The sequence below is a fragment of the Lithobates pipiens genome, unplaced genomic scaffold (genome assembly GCF_037356315.1).
Source record: "Lithobates pipiens isolate NorthernLeopardFrog02 unplaced genomic scaffold, aLitPip1_a1.2 Scaffold_55, whole genome shotgun sequence".
Classification (NCBI taxonomy): Eukaryota; Metazoa; Chordata; class Amphibia; order Anura; family Ranidae; genus Lithobates; species Lithobates pipiens.
Window position 1 is genome coordinate 3,941,302 of NW_027507877.1, and position 19,743 is coordinate 3,961,044.

The following is a 19,743-nucleotide window of genomic DNA, read 5'->3' on the forward strand; positions in this document are numbered from 1 at the left end:
TGTAAGCTGGACTAGCTGGGAACAGTAGTCCACCGTTCAGCACATGCTATTAAACTTCTAGGCCTACGGGGAGAGGTACTGCAGGCTTCTGGCCTAGTAGCAGCAACCAATCAGAGTCAGCATTAGAGACTATTCAGAGTGGGTTCTTTTGCATATAGAAGAGGATGTGACAAGAAACATAATGTGCTACAGAATATGTTTTGCAGGAGGGAAGGATTCCTGGTAGCAATAGTCTGCAGGAATTATGCAGAGGAGGAGCAATAATCTGCATGGTGATGCAGGGAAGAGACAGTAGATGTTAAATATGTGCCTCAGTTCTTCGAGGCTCAATTGAAGTTCTAATTTACAAATATGATGGGAAAGTAATTTGATCTATGGGCATCCCATATACCCTTTCTCCAACCAAGTTATAGTCTCCCAATAAACAAAAACAAGCAAAGCAAATGACTGTTCATTGTCTCAGAAGTGGTATATGAAGGTCGGGCAGCAGGGTGATATGGTGGATGTTAGTAACTAGTGGCAACACACTGCTACATATTTATCTATTATGACAGGGCTTCAGGGTGCCCATTTGTAGTGAAAGACACTGGTTTCACTGTTTTCTGCAGGATTGGTAATTACTGGATTGGGTTCTGGAGTCCAGTGACTAGGGATGAGCTTGGTGTTCGGGTTCGTTCGGCGAAGCCAGAACTCTGTGGGCCGTTCGCGCCAAATTCACGTGGCGCTCACGGCCCACAATGCACTGCACCATCGCAGTGCATTGCTGGCTCATGATTGGCCAAGCATGCACTGTGACCCTGCATGCTTGGCCAATCACAGTGCCGGCAGCGAGGGGAGCCATGATTGGCCACAGGCAGGATGCCTATGGCCAATTATAGCTCAGGCTATGTAGTACACGCCCCACACTATATAAGGCGTAGTGTAGTGTTCCGGCGTCTGCAGGAGTTAGTGGATGTTGTCTGTGTGCCTTCACCGCACAATACATCTGTATCTACCCATCATTGCTGTTCTGAGTGTTCTCTAATTGAGCCATCTGCCATCTGCAGGAGTTAGTGGGTGTTGTCTGTGGGCCTGCACCGCAGAATACACCTATATCTACTCATTGTAGCAGTTCTCTAATTGAGCCATCTGCCACCTGCAGGAGTTAGTGGCCGACTGGGTGTTGTCTGTGTACCTGCACCGCAGAATACACCTGTATCTACCCTTTGTTGCAGTTCTCTAATTGAGCCATCTGCCATCTGCAGGAGTTAGTGGGTGACTGGGTGTTGTCTGTGTGCCTGCACCGCAGAATACACCTATATCTACCCTTCATTGCTGTTCTCTAATTGAGCCATCTGCCATCTGCAGGAGTTAGTTTGTGTTGTGTGCCTCTAGCACAGTATACACCTGCAGCTACCTATATTGCTCTTCTCTAATTGAGCCATCTGCAGGAGTTAGTTGGTGTTGTGTGCCTCCAGCACAGTATACACCTATATCTACCCTTTATTGCTGGTGTTCTATAATAAAGGCATCTGCAGGAGTTAGTGGGTGTTGTGTGCCTCCAGCACAGCACAATATACACCTGTATCTGCCCTTTATTGCTGGTGTTCTATAATAAAGACATCTGCAGGAGTTAGTGGGTGTTTTGTGCCTCCAGCACAATATACACTACCCAATTGCTGGTTTTCCCATCTCCCTGCAGGCCATTTCCATGTCTGGAAGGCCAACATGGAGAGGCAGACAGGCACGAGCCAATGAAAGAGGGCAAGCAGGCTCTGTGTCTAGAGACAACAGTGTTGGTCGTGGACGCGGTGCATCGTCATCAGCACGTGGCCATGGGACACGCTTGCCCTTATTTTCGGCAGCTGGATGTGTTCAGCCGCATCATGCCGAAGACTTAGTAGAGTGGATGACCAAGCCCTCTTCATCTTCCTCATCCTCTCTCACCCAGGCTCAGGGTACTAGCAAAGCAGCTGCCAACGCATCCTCTTCCCTCGTCTCAATGTCATCATCAGTGACTCCTTCCCTAGACCCACCACGTCCTCCTGAGGAGTCCCCCGAACTGTTTGAGCACAGTGTTGGGTACATGCTCCAGGAGGATGCCCAGTGTTTTGTAGGCTCTGATGATGATACTCAGCTAGAGGAAGGCAGTAGCGTGAGCGCAGAGAGAGGGGATGCTCAAGAAGGACAGCAATCTAGCAGTCATGTTCCACAAGCTGCAGCATACTGCCAGGTTTGCTCCAGTGATGAAGAGGTAGGGTATGATGAGGGCACTGACTCCACGTGGGTGCCTGGTAGGAGAGAGGAGGAGGAGGAGGCACATCTGAATCACACCGCAGAGCTCCGCCTGTGCAGGGCGCTGCCTCTGCTCTTTATTCTAAAGGTTCTTTGGTGTGGGCCTTTTTTGAGACGAGTGCATCAGATCGCACCGCTGCTATTTGCAACATATTAGCTGCTTGGGCACCACATGCTTGACCAGACATATGTTGACCTGCCATGCAGCTCGTTGGCAAGCTTGCCTCAAAGACCCACACCAAAGAACAAAGCAAACCTCTCCTTGCTCCTCATCAGCTGGGATCTCCAACCCCACTAGACCTTCAGTCCTCTCTGAAACCTGCGCTGAGAGGAATGAAGGTGTAGAATTAGGTGTGTCACAGCCAAGTTCTTGTGGAAACTCTGCTAGCAGTACACCCACGTCCGATTGTAGGTAGGCAAATTTCCCTGCCCCAGCTGCTGGATTGTAGAAAGAAGTTCACTCCCAGCCATCCACATGCCCAGCGGTTGAATGCTAGCTTGGCTAAATTGCTAGCACTTCAACTGCTACCTTTTCAGCTGGTAGACTCGGCCCCCTTCCGTGAGTTTGTGCAATGTGCGGTTCCTCAGTGGCAGGTCCCTAAACGCCACTTTTTCTAACGGAAGGTGATTCCGGCTCTCTACCGGCATGTGGAAGGCAATGTCCTTGCCTCGCTGGACAGGTCAGTCAGTGGTAAGGTGCATATTACCGCTGACTCATCGTCCAGCAGGCATGGACAGGGACGTTACCTGTCTTTCACGGCCCATTGGGTCACTCTTCTAACAGCTGGCAAGGATGCAGGACAAGGTGCAGTAGTGTTGGAGATTGTTCCGCCACCACGCCTCCAAAATGCTACTACTGGTTGTGACACACCTCTCTACTCCACCCCTCCTCTTCTTCTTCCTCCATGGCCTCTTACAGTGCTCTGTCCTCGGAACCAGTGGTGCTCCGTAGGCGTTCAAGGGGCTATGCAAGTACGCAGGCAAAACAATGCCATGCCATGCTTGCGCTGGTTTGTTTGGGGGACAGGAGCCACACTGGGGCAGATATTTTGTCAGCTCTGCAGGGGCAGGCCGAGAGGTGGTTGACGCCATGCCAGCTTAAGCCAGGATTGGTGGTTTGCGACAATGGCACCAACCTCCTCTCTGCCCTCCAACAGGGACAAATGACCCATGTGCCCTGTGTGGCTCACGTCCTTAACCTGGTGGTGCAGCAGTTCTTGGGCGGGTACCTGGGCTTACAAGATGTCCTGAAGCAGGCCAGGAAAGTCTGTGTGCATTTCCGCAGATCATTTAATGCCTGTGCTCGGCTGGCTGAGCTCCAAAAGGAGTTGAACCTGCCCAAGAACCACCTTATATGTCACATGCTCACCAGGTGGAACTCAACGTGGCCATGCTTCAGTGGCTGCACACGCAGCAGAGGGCCATCAATGAGTACCTGTGTGACTACGGCACCAGTGCAGGGTCAGGGGAGCTTGTTTTTTTCTCACCACGCAAGTGGGGCATGATCAGGGATGCATGCACTGTCCTGTCACCGTTTGAGGAGGCCACAAGGATGGTGAGCAGTGACAGTGCATGCATCAGTGACACTGTACCTCTTGTCCACCTGTTGGAGCATACGCTGCGTGGAATAATGGACAGGGCACTTGAAGCAGAACAGAGGCAGGAAGAGGAGGACTTCCTTGCCTCTCAAGACCCCTTTTATCAAGACAGTGTTCCTGCTGTCCCACCCATCACACAGGAAAAAGACGAAGAGGAGGAGGATTGTGTCAGCATGGAGGTGGAGCCTGGCACTCAGCATCAGCAGCAGCAGTCTTGTGGGATGATTTACAGTCCCAAGAAACCCATGGACTTGTACGTGGCTGGGAGGAGGTAGCTGCGGATCATGTTGTCCTTAGTGACCCAGAGGACTCCGGACTGAATGCCTCAGCTAACCTACGCTGCATGGCCTCCCTGATCCTGCAAAGCCTGTGGAAGGATCCTCGTATTCTTCGGATCAAGGAGAGGGACCATTACTGGCTGGCCACTCTCCTTGATCCATGGTACAGGTGTAAGGTTGCGGATCTTATCTTGCTGTCGCAGAGGGAGCAGAGGATGAGACATCTCTGGGAGGCCTTGCAGAAAGGTCTGTGCAATGCGTTCCCAGAGACTGGGAGGTTACAAACTCCTGGTCCAACCAACGTGTTGCTGAGGCATCGGTCAGAAGGAGCAGTGGAGAAGGTGGCCATCTGACCGATGCGTTCAGACAATTTTTTAGTCCGCAGCCCCAAGGTATGATCGGTTCCAGCAACCATCACCAGCGTCTGATTTACATGGTGCAGGAATACCTAGGGGCAAGGTCAGACTTGGACACCTTTCCCACCGAAAATCCTCTGGCTTACTGGGTCTTGAGGATGGATCACTGGTCAGAGCTTGCACAGTATACAATTGAGCTAATATCTTGGAAGAACATTTTTGGTTCTGGGTGATGCCACCAGCCCAATTTTTCAGCCCCTGTTTAACAGGGGCGTGTAATTCCAATTTTTGATCCAATGCTTTTCAGCAGGGCTCATTCCTGCACTACAAATAGGGTATATGGGAGAGGTTGCAGTGTCGTGGCACCAGCACCAGTGCCTAAGGCCCAATTTTTCAGTCCCTGTTCAACAGGGGCGTGTAATTACAATTTTTGATGCAATGCTTTGCAGCAGGGCTCATTCCTGCACTCCAACTAGAGTATCTGGGAGAAGTTGCAGTGTTGTGGCACCAGCAAGCAGTGCCTAAGGCCCAATTTTTCAGCTCCTGTTTAACAATTCTTAATATAAAATTTCACAGCAGGGCCCGTTCCTGCTCCCACCGAGAGTAACTTTGAGGACTTACAGTGTTGTGGCACCAGCACCACTACCACCACCACAACCACCAAAGGCCCTATTTTTCTACCACTGTTCAACAATGGCATGTAATTACAATTCTTGATATCATTGTTCACAGCAGGGCGCTCCAGCGCCTACCAAGAGTCACTTTGAGGACTTACAGTGTTGTGGCAACACCAACACCTTAGGCGCAAATTTCTGCAGAGCATATAGGGCAGGCCCCTACTTTCAAACATCCAACTTACAAACGTCTCCTACTTGCAAACGAAAGGAGACAACAGGAAGTGAGATGAAAAAAGACGGACGGCAAACCAAATTATACAGGGGTGATAACCCTTCCCCATGTTTTCCAAAAAGCTTAAAAATAGATTTTTTTGACTGGAGCTACACTTTAAAAATGTACCAGTTCAAAATTACAAACAGATTCTACTTAACAAAACAAACCTACACAGTCCCCTTAATATCTGTACAAGACCCAAACTGGCTGGTAATGGGCAGGGGGAGCTACCTATGCCATTTTTCTCAATGATTTTCATCCATATTGCCGGAACCAGATATTACATTAAAACCGCAAGCAGTTTTAAATTACTTTTTTTTCCATTAAATATAATTTTGTGCAGGGACTGTTCTAAACACGGGAAACACCTGCCACTACACAGGCATACTATAGACACCCCCCAGGCATGATATTTAAAGGAATATTTCACTTTTTTTTTCAATTTAATCGTCATTAAAATCAGTGCTCTCGAAAAAAACTTTAATTTTTAAAAAAACTTTTTAGGCATTGACCCATGTCCCCTGGGGCAGGAGCCAGGTCCTCAAATCCTTTTTAGGACAATATCTTGCATATTAGCCATTAAAATTAGCACTTTTTATTTCGAACGTTCGAGACCCATAGACCTCTAAAGTTCGCAACAAATTTTAGGTCCGTTCGAAAGTTCTGGTATGAACCGAACCGAGGGGTGTTCGGCTCATCCCTACCAGTGACATTGAAAAGTCTTGGAAGGGAAGAAGTCTCTAACCCTGTGCCCGCATCCTCCACCAATTAACAAAAGGGACATGATCTGACACCATATCAATTCATCCACAACGTTACCTACCTTGTTCCATTTCCGGGCTAAACTTCTTTGACTCATCTGCATAAAGTGAAACACACAGATAACATGTACAGGATAATACCATTGAAAAAGTGCAGTGCATAAAATCTAGTTGTGAGTCTAAACATAATTAAATGAGTGACGATCCATTAATAACAATATAAAATAATAAACATATAGATAAATTACTTAAAATAATCCAGAGAGTACACAGTGAAATGTACTACAATATACACCTCAAAAAATGTGAAGTGAGTAGCAAAAAATTCCCAACTAAAGACTCTGTGTTAGATTGGAAAGAAATCCAGTTTGTCCAATTTTACACCCAAATCCACACCAGAGTCTTACCAGAATGCCAGTGACCCCCTTATTTCGTAATCCTGTGTCAACAGTTTCAATTGGTGCAGAAACATGAGGCATGCACTGCACAGGTTTATGCATGACTTCTGTCTGTAGTGTGAGACCTGACACTTCCTGTAATGAAACTCCTTGCTGTAGTGCGTTTCTACTCTGATTCCTGTGCTCACCCATTGAACTGCAGTTCATATTTCACAGTAACATTTTTAAACATCATAATCAAATATGAATTATTGCCAGTTAAGGAAGATTACTGTTTAGTTTAGTGCTCCATCTATCTATTGTTCTATTAATTGTGAAAGAACTGCACTGTTTCATGGGATCATAAAGGGTATATATCACACAGGGTTCTCACTAATGCAGGTTTAGGGGTTTCAGGGTTTCTATTTATAGTGGAGTTTCAATGCACTATTCCCAACACACACATGCCTGTATAAATGGCTGTGAATATACATGGGTGCCGAAGTGACCACCATCTGGAACCGTGTCAAGTCAGAGCAAAAGAATGTCACCAAGAAGCAGACGTTCATTACCTGGGAGGTGAAAGCTTCGATACACCTGTTCCTGATCCAGGTATCACCAATCCTGGAGAAAACAGAATCACCCTCCACTATGAATAAGAGCAAAAGAATGTCACCACCACACCAAAGTTCTCCAGAGTGGGTCCTAAGCTTTAATCAACAATCACACTTTTACAGCAGAGTGCAATGTTTCAGAGCCACAGAGGACCCCTTTCATCAGGCATGCCTGATGAAGGGGTCGTTTGTGACTTCAAAACATTGCAATCTACTGTAATGATGTGATTGTCTGTTAAAGCTTAGGACCCACTCTGGAGATCTTTGGTGTGCTGGTGATATTCTTTGCTCTTATGCAAAGTGAAGGATACTCCCGTTTTCTGCAGGATTGGTAATGGATCGGGAACAGGTGTATCCAAGCTTCCACCTCCCAGGCAACAAACATCTGCTTCTCGGCAGGGCACTCCGAGTGAGAAGGTCTCCACAACCTCCAAGACTGGCAAAGAAAGAGAAAAGGCGAGTGCCACAATAATCATCTAAAAATGCTTCAAAACATTATTACAAAGCTGCTAAATACATAGCCAAAAAAAAAACACAACACCTTTCAGCCTTTAGGCCTTACTTATGGCTCCTGGGTTGGGTTCTGGAGTCCAGAGACTTTGAAAAGTCTTGGAAGGATGAAGCCTCTGACCCTGTGCCCACATCCTCCACCAATTGCGAAAAGAGCCGTGGTCTGACACCACATTTGACATAATGATGACAATAATTACTTCCATTCTTCTCCTCTTGCAACGTAAATGTAGCGGCAGGCTCCTGAAGAGCATGATCTATGTTTTTCAAAATTAAAACTTTACCCAAACCACAGTTTGGTTTGGGCCTATTCGCCTAAATTTGACTTCTGTGTCAGTCTGACTGGACTGTGAGATGTTGAGCCTGGCCACAGGGGGGGACTGTCTCCGGTGGCAGGCATGGAACTATGGTCTGGTTGGGCACTTAGATTATTCATTCTCGGAGTCAGGTCAGTGGGAGTGCCTTCCCGCTGTTCCCTCTGAGAGAGGTTATTTAAGACACGGACATCACGTGGTTCTGGGTTCCGGTCCAGTATGCTGTGCTGACTACATGGTCCTGGTCCTCCTGACCAGCCCTCAGGAAGGCTATGGCCTGGGGTGCGGATCCACCCGACTTTGATGCCTCGGGCTGGCTAGCCCAAGGCAAGGGAACTAAGGAAGGATTCCAAGGTGGATGGGCACCGTCTCGGGTTCGGGAGAGACCCTCTGGTCTCCTGGTCTTCGATCAGCCAACAAAAACCTCCTCCTCATGCCCAAAGCCCGGTATAAATCCAAGGGGGATCGGAGATTCGCTGTCCAAGGGCCTCGGCTATGGAATGCTCTACCAATCAACATCCACCTGGAAGAAAATCACCTGGCTTTTAGGAAAAAAACTCAAGACCTTCCTCTTTTAGCAGATGATCAAATCTGGCCACAGCGCCTAGAGGAGATTCAGTTCGCATTGTGCGCTATACAAGTATTTCATTCATTCATTCATTCACCCATTGAACTTCAAGCATTCCAGGGGAGGACTCTTTAGAAGAACACCACGTGTGAGGTTGGTTTTCTTAACAAGAGCCTGGAAGGGCTGAAGTAAACAAGAGAATCTGGTCTTGTTATTGCCAAGCGGGCTGAAAGATCCAGGTATCCTACAAGTATTCTACAGCTTAGTTTCCCTAAGTGTTCTGCAACAACGTTGGTGATAAAGACTTTGTTCTTGAGTAAACACTGGCTGCTAGGCCTTGTGAGAGAGGGACTGTCCAATCTGAGTGTTCATCCAGCTGCAAATGGCTATTCTCTGGATGCAGTCAAAGTAAGCAAGTTCCTTAATGTTTATAGACTTTGACATTGAGAGTACATGAACTTTCCTTTCCAACCCTCTTATCCCAAGTTAAAAGACTGTTCAATGGTTGAATTTATCAAATAAAATCCATTCAACTGGATCTATTGTCAGTCTCAAGTTACTGGGCCATCTACCACGGGACATCCCCTAGATGTGCAACAAGGAGAAGCGGAAGGTAACGGTAAGCCCAAAAATAACCAGCAGCTCCTTTGGGGGTTAGTGCTACATAAACAATGTATCTTTTTCTCAAATCCACATAGGATAGTAACACCTGCTTCTTTTCTTCCGATGTGGTAGCAGGGTGGAAATAAATCTGGGGGGAGGAATACTTGTGAAGGACCATGTGTGGCCTGAGGATACTGTCTTGATGGTCCAGTAAGTGAGATTGAGGCCACCCAGATGTGCCAGAAGAGAAGCAAATGAGCCCCCACCTGACCCGCCTGGGCAGGCCTGATCTCAAAACCACTTAGCCTCCTCACGTCCACTGGATGCTTGGCTTTTAGCAGACTTTCAGAAGGAAGCCTGCGCTCTGGGCCTGTAAGAGCATGCTTCCCTTGAATGCTCGGTACTGTGTCTACTAAGTTGAGGTCTCTTCTGACCAAACAGATGCCTATCTTGGGGTAGGAAGCCCCAATTTCCCACCGGTGGCCGGGCTATAGTGCTCTTAAGCCTTTTACTGAATAACGAGGAGTCCTCAAAGGGGATCCCACACCAGGCTTGTTTGGTTATGGATCCGTAACCCATGGCCGTAACCACAAGACCTGCTTAGCCATGACCAAAGCATAGTCCAGGCCAGCAAGTGGATAAGATTGATAGAAGCCTCCCCCAGGAAAGCCACTGGCAGCTTTAGCTCCTGGACTGCCGAGCCTCCGACTAACTCTTCTGAAACCCCTCAGAGTACGGAGTCCACATTCTTTGTCCAGGTTTCCATAGCCTTGGACATAGTCACTAGGGCCAGGGCGAGTTTGCAAGCCATACATTCTCCTCTCAAGACCATCCTTGAAGGATACAGCATCATCCAAGGGAAGAGTGGTGTGTTTTACCAGATGCATCAATGCTGCATCCACGAGAGGAGCGTTTTCCAGTTGTTTTACTTCCTCTGCCTTGAAGGGATATAATCTGGAGGTTTTTCTTGACATAGAAGCTTTCTTGTCTATTTTGCTCCACTCCTCATCAATGATATCCTTCAATTCTGAAAGGAGAATGTTCTTTCCCCAAGTGTTTAAAGAACTTCCTTTGTTTATCTGATAGAGTAGAAGAGTCTTCCCACTTAAGGACCTTTCTGAGCGCTTTGACTAGCAGAGAAACAAGATCAAAGTCAAAACCCCCCAGCAAAGTCGTCTCCTTCTAACTCACTCTCTGAAGATCGGGGAGAAGCATCGTAGGGCTGGGATGGGCCTGGATCCTCCTCGGCCTCATGAGCCAGGGAGCCAGATAGTGTGATTGACTGACTCCATGTGTGGGTTGTACCCCACTCTTTTAGGAACTGCTGCACCACACGCTTGACAAGAGACTACATCTATTGGTTTTCTGTCTCTTTTTCTCCAACCGCCCAGGCATAACATGGGTCACACAGCGACTTGCCCTCCGGGACTTGTGTCCCACCTCCCCAGACGGCTCTGCGATCAGAGCGGCTGTCATAGCAGTGAGTGCTGTGACTGGAGGAGGAATGGGAACATCTCCTCTAATTGGAGAATTGGAGGAGGAATGGGAACATCTCCTCTGTTTGGAGGAGGAATTGGAACATGTCTTCTGTTTGGAGGAGGAATGGGAACATGCCCTCTGTTTGGAGGAGGAATAGGAACATCTCCTCTGCTGTTGGGTTCTGGATAGGCTTGTGCAATTCGTTTCGTATCTTTCGGACATTCGGATGCATTCGAATGTCCGAATAAAAAAATAACGAATAACAACGAATACGAAAGAAATATAATAAATGAATTTGAATGAATTTGAATGAATTCGACATGATTCGTAATTCTTTAAAGATCTAATGAAACAAAAGGTCAGCTCAAAGTAAATTTTATAGTCCAATCAGCTAATTAGTTTTGTGCTGGAGGTTGGATTACTGGCAAAGTGCATTCCTGAGAACTGAGTTAGAAGGATGTTGTGTTGTATTTGAGCCGAGGAGAAGAGACGTTGTCATTGTGTGTGTTAAAAGATTCAATAAACAAACGACTTTCCAAACTACGAATCATTATCACGAATGTCTATACATACATAAATAGCGAATTTCAACGAATATGAACGAATGAATTTGACACTCTACGAATAATAACGAATTATCCGAAAACGTATTAACGTAACATAACGAATATAACAGAATGAAATTATGTATTTTACGAATGACAACGAGCCAAAACTAAATTAAATTTTCCGTTGTGCACAAGTCTAGTTCTGGATAGAGAATCACGTCGGGACCTGGGTGATGAGTGATGATGTTGCGACCTGGCAAGGTTTATGTCGTCCTGGACCACAATTTTTGAGGTGTGACCTGGAAGGGCTGGAGGAAAACAAGAACAAAATGGGGGGGATAGCATTCTCAACTAAAAAAGAATCTCAGCCTCTCCCCCTCATCCTTGTGCGTGAGGGCTGGCCGTATGAAGCTGGTGACCTGTCCATGACTCCTAGACAGAATGTCAACCCAAAAGAAGGAATTGGGATACCTTAGGATAAGCTGGGGAGCCAGCAAGAGAAGCCAAAAAGATTTTTCTCTTTTTTTTTTAAACTTCCCCTATAAAGAACCCTGCAAGCTCTCCCACAAAGGCTTAGCCCCCGTACACACGGTCGGACATTCCGACAACAAAATCCGTTGGATTGATTCCAACGGATTTTGTCCGACGGATTTTGTCCGAAACTGGGGTTGCATACACACGTTCGGACAAAGTTGTCGGGAAAATCCAATAGTTTGGAACGTGATGATGTTCGTTCGTTACGACGGGACTACGCTGCGGCTAGTAGCCAATAGCTTTGGTCTCATAATTTGATCTGAGCATGCATGGCACTTTGTCCGATCGGAATTCTCTACAAACGATCGAAAAAAGTCCGATCGGATTTTGTTGTCGGAAAATTTGAGGTCCTGCTCTCAAATTTTTTCCGTTGGAATTTCCGAAGGAAAAATTCCGATAGAGCCCACACACGATCGGATTTTCCGACAATATAATCTGATCGGACCTTTTCCGTCAAAATTTCCAACCGTGTGTACAGGGCATTACTTTGTCCCAAACAATACCTAGGCTCGGGAAAGCTTCTGCTCACTGCCCACAGGATATCCCAATTTTAGCAGGGACTGATAGCTTTTTAAAACCCCCACCCGAGTGACGTCACGCCTGCACAGTGGAGGGCCGCTGAACGGCGCCTGTGCAATCACTGGATGTTCCGCAGCTCCATGCATGCGCGAGCCAAGCCTTGGTGTCTCAGAGGCCTCATGCATGCACAAAAGCAAATGGTGACCGCAACCCAGAAGTGCTGCGGTGTCCTGGAATGCAGAAGCGCTACAGATGCCATGAGAGGCATCTACAGGGCCCACAAAGGAAGAAGCGGGGAGACAAAACATAGAAGAACAAAAACGCTGCCATGGAGAAGGAAATAAAAACAGCAGACCTTGCTAGCTGATTTGTTTGCAGAACATCCATCCTAGGCATACAGAGGCAATCTCCCCACCACCACTGGGCTATTTTGTGCCTGAACAGCCACTTGCCCCCCCATGGCTGGGCCCTGAGCTTGCACCGTATACATGGTATGCCGGAATCCGGAGTCCTCCCGGCTGGACGCCAAGCAGGAAATCTAAGTCCATGGAGGAGGGCAAAAAAGAAACGCAGTCCCTAGCGGTGAGTTTAAATTTATGGGTATGGGGTCGTATAGCATTGGAGAGGAGGCGGGGTGAACCCACACGTAGGCTGCCATGGAGTCTGCCAGGAAACAGTGGTGATTAAATATGGTTCCTTTTAGCCCACCATGACCTGAATGGTTGTATTATTGTGTCCATCCATAACCCTTCCTCCATAGAAGCCATGATCTCCATACACTGCACTGATGATGGAGGAAAAAAAGCATGAAGAAGATATATTAGTATATGTCCGGCCTATAAACCAGCAATACATAATGAGCAAAAAATATATTTTTTTACCTGTAAACACTGTTTATAAACAATGTTACTTTGTAGCTCTATCTCCCCATCTGATCAATGTTTATAAACAATGTTAGTTTGTATCTCACTTTCTCCCGTCTGATCAATGTTTATAGACAATGTTACTTTTTTTCATAGATTCATAGTTAGTAAGGTTGAATAAAGACACCAGTCCATCCAGTTCAACCTGAGAGAGTGTCTGCAATTGTCCCTATCCCTGTACATTGCACACTCACATTGGTCCCTACCCTCAAGGAGCCCACAATCCAATGTCCCCATTCATATACTAGGGCCAATTTTTTTTTTTTTTTGGACAGAAGCCAATTAACCTAACCTAACCAATTAACTTTGTATCTCACTATCTCCCGTCTGATCAATATTTACAAACAATGCTACTTTGTATCTCTCTATCTCCCATCTGATCAATGTTTATAAACAATGTTACTTTGTATACCTCTTTCTCCCATCTGATCAATGTTTACAACAAATGTTACTTTGTATTTCTCAATCTCCCATCTAATATGGGATATATTTGAAAATTGATGTACGTCCTGATGTACTGACGGCCGATCTCATTTCTTCAGGCCCTAAAATTCCAGGACAATACAAATATCCCCCCAAATTACCCCTTTATGGAATGTAGACACCCAAGGTATTTAGTAAGATTTGTTGTGAGTTTTTCTGAAGTTATAATTTTCTGTCACAGTATTTTGGAAAATGAAGAAATTAAATAAAATTTGTTGTTTTTACATATTTTTTTTACATATTATCACCAGACTATGTGGCAGTTTGGCAGTGATTAGGCAAACTGACTGGTGGCAGTATGCAAAAATAAATAAATAAATACAGATATATTTATGTTTTACAGTTGTCATGCTTTCAAATTGCTCAAGCCCATACAACGGCAACAAACAATGAACATTTTACTATCAATAGGTGACATTTTAAAAGCAAGCCTTTACAGGTTACCACTTTAGATTTACACAGGAGGTCTGGTTCTGATGTTCATGACGATACCTCACATGTGTAGGATGATTGCTGATTGTGTTCATATGGGACTGATGCACGTGTTCATCTTTGCACACTAGTATGGGGGGAGGGGGGGGGACATGGGCACTTTAATTTTTTTTTTAATTAATCATTAATTTATTAATTTTTTTTACACTGTTGCTTTATTTTATTTTTTTATCACTTTTATTGCTATCACAAGGAATATAAACATCCCATGTGACAGTAAGTTAAACAGGTCCTCTCTATGAAGTGATCCGGGGCCTATAATGAATGTAAACTTCCCATGTGACAGTAATAGGAGGTGACGGGTCCTCTTTATGGAGAGATCCGGGGTCTATAATGAATGTAAACATCCCATGTGACAGTAATAGGAGGTGACGGGTCCTCTTTATGGAGAGATCCGGGGTCTATAATGAATGTAAACATCCAATGTGACAGTAATAGGAGGTGACGGGTCCTCTTTATGGAGAGATCTGGGGTCTATAATGAATGTAAACATCACATGTGACAGTAATAGGAGGTGACGGGTCCTCTTTATGGAGAGATCTGGGGTCTATAATGAATGTAAACATCCAATGTGACAGTAATAGGAGGTGACGGGTCCTCTTTATGGAGAGATCTGGGGTCTATAATGAATGTAAACATCCCATGTGACCGTAAGTTAAACAGGTCCTCTTTATAGAGAGGTCCGGGGTCTATAATGAATGTAAACTTCCCATGTGACAGTAATAGGAGGTGACGGATCCTCTTTATGGAGAGATCCGGGGTCTATAATGAATGTAAACATCCCATGTGACATTAATAGGAGGTGACGGGTCCTCTTTATGGAGATATCCGGGGTCTATAATGAATGTAAACATCCCATGTGACAGTAATAGGAGGAGACGTGTCTTCTTTATGGAGAGATCCGGGGTCTATAATGAATGTAAACATCTCATGTGACAGTAATAGGAGGTGACGGGTCCTCTTTATGGAGGGATCCGGGATCTATAATGAATGTAAACATCCCATGTGACAGTAATAGGAGGAGACGGGTCCTCTTTATGGAGAGATCCGGGGTCTATAATGAATGTAATCATCCCATGTGACAGTAATAGGAGGTGACGGGTCCTCTTTATGGAGAGATCCGGGGTCTATAATAAATGTAAACATCCCATGTGACAGTAATAGGAGGTGACGGGTCCTCTTTATGGAGAGATCTGGGGTCTATAATGAATGTAAACATCCCATGTGACAGTAATAGGAGGTGACAGGTCCTCTTTATGGAGAGATATGGGGTCTATAACACCTCAAATCCCTCCTCTGCCCTTAAAAGTATTCAAACCACCAAGATCTGTGTTTTTGAATAATTTTTATTTGTAAAAAATGGTGCCGTTGACATCCAAGTAAACCGCAAGTGATGTCATTGCTTCCAGGTTACTATCACGAACAGCCGATCAAAGGCAATCTTGGCATTGCTTGGCTGTCTGGCCAACCGGCAAAAACACCAGCTGGGGGGCGTGGCCAGACGTTGAGCTGAGTGGACGCTCTGGCTGTGAGCTCCGGCATTCCGAAGGCCTAAGTGGTGGATTCTCGGGTCCCTCTGTCCTTACCTGGTCCTCGGTGCGGATCCCTCGGTATCTGTGGACCTCTGGGCACCGGAGACGCGGATCGCGCACTCGCCGCGGCCGCTGCTGCGCGAGTCCGCGGCTTCGGCCTAGTCGGAGCATACGGCGGCCATCTTGGTACACCCCGCGGAAAGGACGCCGCTGCCTCCTGCCATCCGGGCCCTCTCGTGGCTGTTCTTCGGCCTGACGGGGGTCCGCTGAGGCTCGGGTACGCGGCGATCTCCTGGAACCAGGCCGCCTGGAGTGGATTCCGCGGCTCCGGCCTGTTTGAGGGAAACGGCGGCCATCTTGGCCCACCCAGCAGCAACTCCTCCGCTGTTCTCTGGATCCACCGGCTCCCCTACACCTGCATCTTCTTTCTGGACTGCTCTACAGCTGGGCACCCCATTCCCACGTGGTCGGTGGGACCGCGGATTCTGCTCCCAAGCCTACTACGTCGGTCAGCCAGGACATAGGTAGGAAGCAGCCATCTTGCTACACCCTGACATGAGTTATCAGCCTCATTACTTTGCCTTCCCTGGACCATCCCGATTATACAGCACCAGACACTGGCCTGTCTCAAGGTATCCTGCAGGCAACTTACCCTGTACCAGTGCAGATAGGGGTTTATTCCCCATAACCACATACATCGGCCATCTTGCTCCACCCGGCTACAGGCCTTTAGGTCCCTTCCTAACTCCTCCGGGTCTGAATCGCCCCACGCAGGGTCTCTGGTACTGAGGGGTCTCAGGCGTGACATGTAGGATGGAAGTCATGTAGACTTTCGGTCCCCGTCCCTACATTTGCAGCTCCTGTACAGCGTCCACAGCTTCTTTAGATCCAGGAGCGACACCACAGCTGGTCAGCTACTTCCGAGCTGCTTATGGGAAAGATTGGTTTCCAGAAAGAAATTTACCGTGGATTTATCCCACCATCACCTAATAAAACCATGGAGCGCTTCCTGTATAAGTCACAATCCCCGACCCCGAATGCTGCGTCGTCTTCACCAGTCCCTACCGACTCCCTCCCCACAGCCGAACAACCACCTCAGACGGACCTCAGGTCCCACCCAACACAACTCTCCGATACATCAGCTATGGTGACAGTAGCTGTGTTGGACCTTGAGCTTCAATCACTGCTCCAGGACCTGACCCATAACAGAGCTAGAGAGGTGGGTAAAATAGCACACGAACTCCGTGGGGAAATAGATCAACTCGGAGAACGTACAGACACCCTGGAGAACAAATTCAACGAGTTGACCCAATATGTACACGCTCTGGAGGAAGACAATGCCGCTATGAAGCACACGGCCTCCCAACTCCAGCTCCAACAAGAGGACTTGGAGAACAGAGAAAGGCGTCAGAACCTAAGAATCCGGGGAGTACCTGAGGCTATCAGTGATAAAGAACTCCGCCCATACCTCCTAAGCCTATTTGTCACCTTGGCCCCCCACATCCCAGATATCGATTGGCGTCTTGACCGGGCTCACAGATCTCTGGCTCCTAAACCTCCACTCGGCTCTAACCCCAGGGACGTCATTGTCCGTTTTCATTATTATGAGAGTAAGGAAGCCCTCACTACCGCAACTCGCAACAAGTCTCGCATTGACTTTAAACAAGCCAAGATTCAAATTTTCAGCGACCTCTCCCCTATCACCCTGGCGAAAAGACGCAGCTTCCACCCAGTTACCACGCACTTACAAAACCATCAAGTGCCGTACCGCTGGGGGTTTCCATTTCGTCTCTCTGTATCTAAAGATGGCGCCCAATTCTCCCTACGTGACCTTTCTGAAAGCGAAGCCTTCATTCGTAACCTAGGTCTCCCACCCATCCCTGAGGAGGACTTACAGCTTCCCATCCAAAACCCCAAGCCTCTGACGACTCCAGCCAAGATATGGACCCCCGTACGTCGGCGACCGCAGAAGTCCTTCTCCACTCCTCAACGAGCTAATCCTGCCAGATTTCCTACCTGAGGGGGCTCCCTCTTCAAGGCTCTCTTGAGCATTTCCCAACCTTACCAATCTTACAATAGCTTACAATCCTTTTGTTTAACTGCTAACCATCCATTGAACGGAGCTGACTACTTTTCTTTGAAGAGACGGGAATCTACCGTCGGTACGCATGGTCTGCCATGTCCCTTACTAATACCCCAGGCTGCTGCCTGGGTTCCCTGAAGTTTTTTTTTCTTCAGGGTCTCCAAAAATGTTTTCAAATTATTTTTTCCGTTGTTTTTTTCTTCTTCTTTTTTTCTCTTTTTTTTTATAGATTCTCATTCCCACTTCACAGAAGCCTGTTTTCTGACCCTTTTTTGGTCACCAATGTTTTTTTTATGATACCATTTCAACTTGAATATTTACTTGTTAATGTACATGTTGCACTAAGGTTATATTACTGTTGGTTTACAAACTATGGTACGCTAGCTATACACGAGTCTGATTTACTATGGCTCTTAGAATATACTCCTGTAATGTGAAGGGCCTGAATTCCATCAGCAAGAGATGGCAGGCTCTGAAAGAGTTCAGGACCTCCAATGCGGAGGTGATCATGGTCCAGGAGACCCACTTCAGACCGGGTGGATCCTTTAAATTCGCATCTAAGCATTTTCCTTTGGCCTATTTAGCCTCTGATCCCTCTGGGAAGGCTGGTGTGGCAATTCTCATTAAACGTTCTTGCCCGCTACGCATCCTCTCTTCCTATCTGGATCCACACGGTCGTTTTGTGCTCCTGAGCTGTAGTCATCTGAACACTCAATTCATTTTAGCTAACATCTATGCTCCAAACGTGGGTCAGATTGGTTTTATTACAAAAGTTTTGGAGAAACTCCAATCGTTTTCTCAACCATTTGTGATTATAGGGGGAGATTTCAATGTGTGCATGTCCCCGACTAAGGATAGACGAGCCCTATTTCAAGACACCCCACGGACCGCGGTCCAGAAGCTTTCCTCCTCATTCCGTAAACTAACTAGATCGCACAACCTCTTTGACACATGGAGAGTGAAACACCCTACTCAGACAAGCTATACGTTTTACTCTCCTGCTCACAAGATGTATTCCAAATTGGACCACTTCTTTGTAACTGCCCCTCTCCTTCCATATATTGTCTCTTCTGAGATCAACCCCATTACTTGGTCGGATCATGCACCCATTGAACTTGACATTGTCTTGACGGCCTCCACCCCCAAGACCTGCCATTGGCGTCTTAATGAATCTCTGATTAAAGACCCAATAATCCAAACCCAATTGCATCAAAAACTATCTGAATTTTTCCACCTAAATGATGGATCGGTTGCAGAGGTTTCCACCTTGTGGGAGGCCCATAAGGCTTTTTTCAGGGGTGAATGCATCTCTGCGGGATCCCGCCTTAAGCGGGACTCCATCAAACTCAAAACTGATCTCCTTGCTCAACTGAAAATCGCAGAGATGCACCTACTCAACTCCCCCACGGTGGAACGACTGAGAGTAGTTACCTCTCTCTGGAACCGCATCAAATCTTTTGACATGAACAGGATTTCCAAATCTATGCTATGGGCCAGGCAAAAGTTCTATGAATTTGCAAACAAGCCACATAGAATGCTTGTTAATAGACTGAAATCACGCCCCTTCCTTTCGATACCTGACCATTTGATGCGATCAGACGGCACTCCTACCCACTGCCCTAAGGCTATGTCCCAGGTATTTGGTGAATTTTACAAGAAACTTTATAACTGCTTAAGTTCAGATTCTACGTCCCAATTCTCCCAGACAAAATTTGATGATTTTATGTCCTCCATAGACCTACCCAAACTGTCCACTGAACAAAACTCCACGCTCAACGCCCCTATTACTGTGGATGAGATAGCGGGGGTGATTAAAGCCTTGCCGGCTCACAAATCCCCGGGCCCGGACGGTCTCCCTTATATTTACTACAAAATCTTTGCTCCAATTCTAAATCCCTACTTGCAGACTTTATTTTCCTCTTTGCTCAAAGGTTCTGTCCCACATTCACAGTTCCTACATGCACACATAACCGTCATTCCTAAACCGGGTAAAGATCCGTCACTCC

At 46.7% G+C, this 19,743-nt stretch overlaps 1 protein-coding gene across 1 annotated transcript in view; it reads right to left on the bottom strand.

Annotated features, from left to right (window-relative positions):
- The window catches only part of LOC143957703 (cytosolic phospholipase A2 gamma-like), a 159,923-nt gene that overhangs the window by 39,576 nt on the left and 100,604 nt on the right, over window positions 1-19,743 (bottom strand). Inside the window, exon 11 of the mRNA XM_077467395.1 lies at window positions 6,221-6,256. Coding sequence (XP_077323521.1) covers window positions 6,221-6,256 — 36 coding nt within the window. The remainder of the gene's footprint in view (window positions 1-6,220; window positions 6,257-19,743) is intronic.